Source organism: Poecilia latipinna, unplaced genomic scaffold (assembly GCF_001443285.1).
Source record: "Poecilia latipinna isolate Pla-1442-1.1 unplaced genomic scaffold, P_latipinna-1.0 Scaffold1020, whole genome shotgun sequence".
Lineage (NCBI taxonomy): Eukaryota > Metazoa > Chordata > Actinopteri > Cyprinodontiformes > Poeciliidae > Poecilia > Poecilia latipinna.
The window spans coordinates 99,131-103,799 of NW_015113636.1; the positions used below are offsets into that span (position 1 = coordinate 99,131).

The window sequence follows — 4,669 nt, forward strand, 5'->3', positions numbered from 1 at the left end:
GATAAGGCCCCCCTCCTCTTCCCCCCCTACCCCGCCGTCGGCGTACAAAAGGGTTAAGGGGCAGGGTTAGTGTTTTTTTTTTTTTTTTTTTTTTTTTTTTACACTTGGCAGGGTAAAGTTCATTTTCTTGCAACGCTTGGATTTTATGTTGCTCACCAAATGTCCTCTGCTAAAACATTTGCATGTTTTAGTTATGCCACTTTTATTTTTAATATTTTGAAAGATTTGTTTTAAATTGGAAACTTCTTATGAATTAAGAGTTCCCATGTAAGTAAAATACAGAAGGATTTATGCACAAATGATCAATCTATCCCTATAAATGACTACCTGTTATTGGTTAAATTATTCTAGCCACCTTTCCTTTTCTTCTTACTGATGCTAAAAAAATAAATAAATAAAAAATCGCTCACTTTTCAATTCTTTAGTTGAAAGAAAGTGGCGCATGTCGTTTGCCCCGTCTTCATGTCAGCAGTTTATCAGTTACTCAATTCCAAGTTGGGAACTTCCAGATAATTAATGGAGCTGTGCTGATATGTGTCTGCGTGGGAGGATGGGATTTCCACTTTTAGAATGGATAAAAAATTAGGGTCATAAAAAGACAATTAGAATAGAAGTGTTTTGCAATGTTTTTAAACAAGTTTAGAGCACATTATTGTGGATTTGACTATAAGGCTAATTCTCTGGTGTACCTGCCTTGAAAAATACAACAAATAATGGAGCTTCACAAGGATACATCTGTAAAATGTCTGATTATGGAAATGGACAAAGGAGATATGACGCTCTTGTAAAAGAGATCTTTGATCTCAAGGAGTTTTATCTTGGTTAAATTAAAGTTGAAGAAGTAGCGATTTCTAACTTACAGGAAGTTGCACATACAGTCAGACATAAAGAAACGCCACATGCAGTATATTCTGTGTGTTTTTATTTGCTGAACCGGCCCTGAAACAAAATGTGATCAACCTTGACTTACTTAATTGACCTGGTAAAGTACTTTGACCTTGTCAGCACAAGGACTTCTATGCTCCACCAACGCACTGGCTTTGTGCCAGGACCTCTCAGGTGATTATACTCCACTGGGAATGGAAGGTTAACATTAAAATCAATGTCTCCTGTACTTTCAGGCATTCATGACTAACAGTGGTCTAAACTGTGCTGTGTAGTTACCCTGAGAGTATTTCAGTCTGTTTTTCTGTTTCTGAAATGCATCTCTGGGGGTTTCTATTTGCCATCACTTGAACGTCTCATCAGGCAAAGGCCAAAGTTCGGTGGGCCCTAATCAGAAAAAAATACTGCTTAGTGATTGTGCCTTTTTACGGAGACTTTAATACACACATGGACTTAATCTGGAGACTTTATAATTTTAACAATATGTTGAGTTCAGATTAAATGCACTGGAGACAGTTTTAAGTTTCTAAAGTCATTTCACTATGGTTGCTGTCCCCAAAGTGTTTCTATTGCCACAGTGTTTGCAAATGAGAGTATGAAGCTCAGTTGATACAACAGAGTTTAGAAATGTTGTAAAGATCAATTGTATTCAATGCAAACTCGAGTGTCATAACACTGCCCTGCATTATTTGTTAATGTTTATCGATTTCTGCATGGATTACATTGATATTTTGTGTTGCTCTGTGGTGACTAATCAGTTGATGTTTGGCCTTTGCCACTAGATAACGTAGCTGTTTTGTTAACATAAGCAAATATTACACCAATACACAGAGAAGATGCATTTTCTTTCATGACTGAATGAATCAGGGAAGTATATGATGATTCAAATATTACATGAAGAAGTCAGTTTACCCATCTGCATTTAAATTTATCAGTATAATTTAATGAGTTATTTGCATGTGGCATATTTTATGTGTAGCCCTGCAAAAATAGCTAGAATCTAACTATCAAGTTAGTTATTGTTACAATTCATAAATTCTAAATGTATTTCAGTCTTTCACTTGACAGTTTCTTCCTCAGAATTGGTAAGCACATTGCAAAAATCAGTGGCTTGATAAGGTAGTCAAACCACGGTGTGGATCTATATAAACTTCATGTGATCAGTAAAAGGGCTCAAAAGTCTGTAGTTGCAAAGAGTGACTGTTCTGTCTACGTGTATTGGTAAAGGCACCTCTTTCACGTGTAAAGTAATGAACCTCCTTAAGAATGCCATGTTTGATAGGCTAGATCAGGGGTGCTCAAGTCCAGTCCTCGAGAGCTACCATCCTGCAACTTTCAGATGCATCCCTGCTTCAACACACCTGAATCAAATGAATGGCTCGTTATCAGGCCTCTGTAGAGCTGATCCCGGTCTGTTGGAGTAAGGATACTTCTAAAACTTGCAGGATGGTGGCTCTCCAGGACTGGACTTGGGCACCCCTGGGCTAGATGGTTTCATCTCAGAGTGTCACCTTACATTCATATATTGCACAAATCAGCAAACCAGCCTAAGCTTCTTTGGGGATTATTATTGTTACTAATTGGCTATTGGCCTGATCGTTGATGATGTCACTTTTACATCCACAGTTTTCAACATACCTAAATATATGTATTTGGGTTAAATATCTAGCTTGTTTTGTCTCCAAGCGCCCTGTGTTTGCAACTTTGGACCATTATTATCTGTAGCTTCTGATAAGTTATCGGTAGATCTCTGTTATTGGGTAAGCACGAGCAGTGGAGCGTTGGGGAATGCTGAGCTAGTCATTCGCTAGAAGATTAGGGTCACCAGGAGTAAGGAGCTCTAAGCTCCATTTAAAAGCTCTGGGCGTAATTCACTAATTCATTCCCACTCGGTCTTATCTGTAGGTGACGCATTGCATGAGGAAAATCACAAGAAATTGTCCATAGCAAGTTATTGAGCTCTACTGGGACAGCAGGAGATTTTTACCCAGTTTGGAACAAGACTGGGGTGTGCCTCGCAGCAACACACAAACTGGGAGCTCTGAGGTTACTTGGTTCACACCCAGCAGGTCTTGCACCCATCGCCCTGCCCTCCGCTCACTGGCTTTGTCATTCCAGCTGTGATCGTGTCAGTGAACAGAGAGCATTATTCATGTCCTCAGAGGGGGGCAAATCCTAATTGAAATTCCGGTCTTTCCTACTGGAATGAAGTTGGTCCCGACAACACCAACTGTATTATCCTGGCCCTGTCACCTTGAAAGGCCCGTCTGAGGAGTGTTTCTTGGCAGCACAGGAAACCGATTAGACACAATGGCCATGTATCTGCGAAAAATAGGAGAAATGAAGCAGGACAGGATTTTGTGTGAATTGCAGCGTTACAGTGCTCATTTTCAATAGTTTAGTGTGAACCTGTCTTCTGTACTGCAGTAAATAAAGAGCTGGACTGTCTAGGGTTCCTGGCTGTCAGTGTGGTCTGCATGCTAATGACTGGGTGAATGAATCAGTGGCATTCTGATAGTGGAGAAGTGAGTACAAGGAACCCTTTTCTTTTTACTGCACCCTCACAAAAGTTTTTTTTTTTTGTCTCTCTTTTTATTCGGCCTGCAACTTCAGAACAGGAACTGCAAATATTCATTTGTTTATTATATTAAAAATGTTTTTGTTGGTTATGTGATGACTTTGTAATTTCAAAAATTTGGAGCTGAAACTAAACGTCTATATTTTTTTTCTTCATTCAGCCATAAATCAGTGCATGATGAGTATTTTTTACAAATATTTTGCTGGAATTTACTGTCTAAATGTGTCAAAATGGACTGCTTCAGATGTTATAAAATATGAAACGTATTGTTTAAAAAAAAAAACTACAGACCCATCTTTGTGTATTACTGTCAAGCATCTTGTTCTAGCTTGTCAGCCGCTCCTTGTCAGGTGTGTTCTGTCTTGTTGCTTGATTAATCAAGACTGGTCTCTGTGTGTTTGCATCTAGAATGTTAGGTACTGTTGATTTCTTGTGTTGTAAAATGTACTGACAGAGTCCAATCATAACCATGTTTGCATGAGGGGGGAAAAAAAATAAAAATAAACAGGAATCCACTGATTAAACTAACCTGAGCTTTTCTGACTTAATCACTGCAACAAGACTGATGTATGCTGTGTTGTTTTTCTATTTATGTTCAGATGTATTGTCCTTTTTATTTATTTATTTATTTATTTATTCTTTTTAGCACAAATGAGGTGCTCTGTCTTTTACAGTATTTGCATATAATAACTTTCATGGCACTCCGACTCATCTTGGAGTCAGAGTTGTCAAGTGGTTGGGAAACAAAAAGTGTAGATCAAAAGGCAGACGTTCAACAGTGTGGCAAGGGTAGAAGTGTAACAGAACAATATCAATGCCAGTAAATCATACTAATTAGTTAAAGTTATGCATCTAGTTATGTGAACTGACATGCATACACACAAAATGTAATCAGCCTGCCAATGTCAAAATAAAAAAGTTTCTTTACGTGACCTCTCTTTTCTGTCCCTTAGGGATCGAGCTGTGCCTGCCAGCATGGAGGTTTTCCATGACCATGGTGGCCAGCTTTGTGGTTTTGGGTGGTCAGCTCCTGATGCCCGGAGTGGCATACCTCTGTCACAACTGGCAGGTACTCCAAGCTGTCATCATCTGTCCCCTGCTGCTTATGCTGTCCTACATTTGGTAAGAAAAGAAAAAAAAAAAAAAAAAAAAAAAACTTTGGATTTTCCTCCGGGGGAGTTCAAATTTTTCTTTTTTTTGTTTTTT

General features: G+C 38.6%; 1 protein-coding gene across 2 annotated transcripts in view; it reads left to right on the forward strand.

The window, feature by feature from the left end:
• The window catches only part of LOC106958823 (solute carrier family 22 member 23-like), a 52,940-nt gene that overhangs the window by 30,371 nt on the left and 17,900 nt on the right, over positions 1-4,669 (forward strand). For both annotated transcript variants that reach the window (XM_015050942.1, XM_015050941.1), the window contains exon 4: positions 4,417-4,585. In XM_015050942.1, coding sequence (XP_014906428.1) covers positions 4,417-4,585 — 169 coding nt within the window. The remainder of the gene's footprint in view (positions 1-4,416; positions 4,586-4,669) is intronic.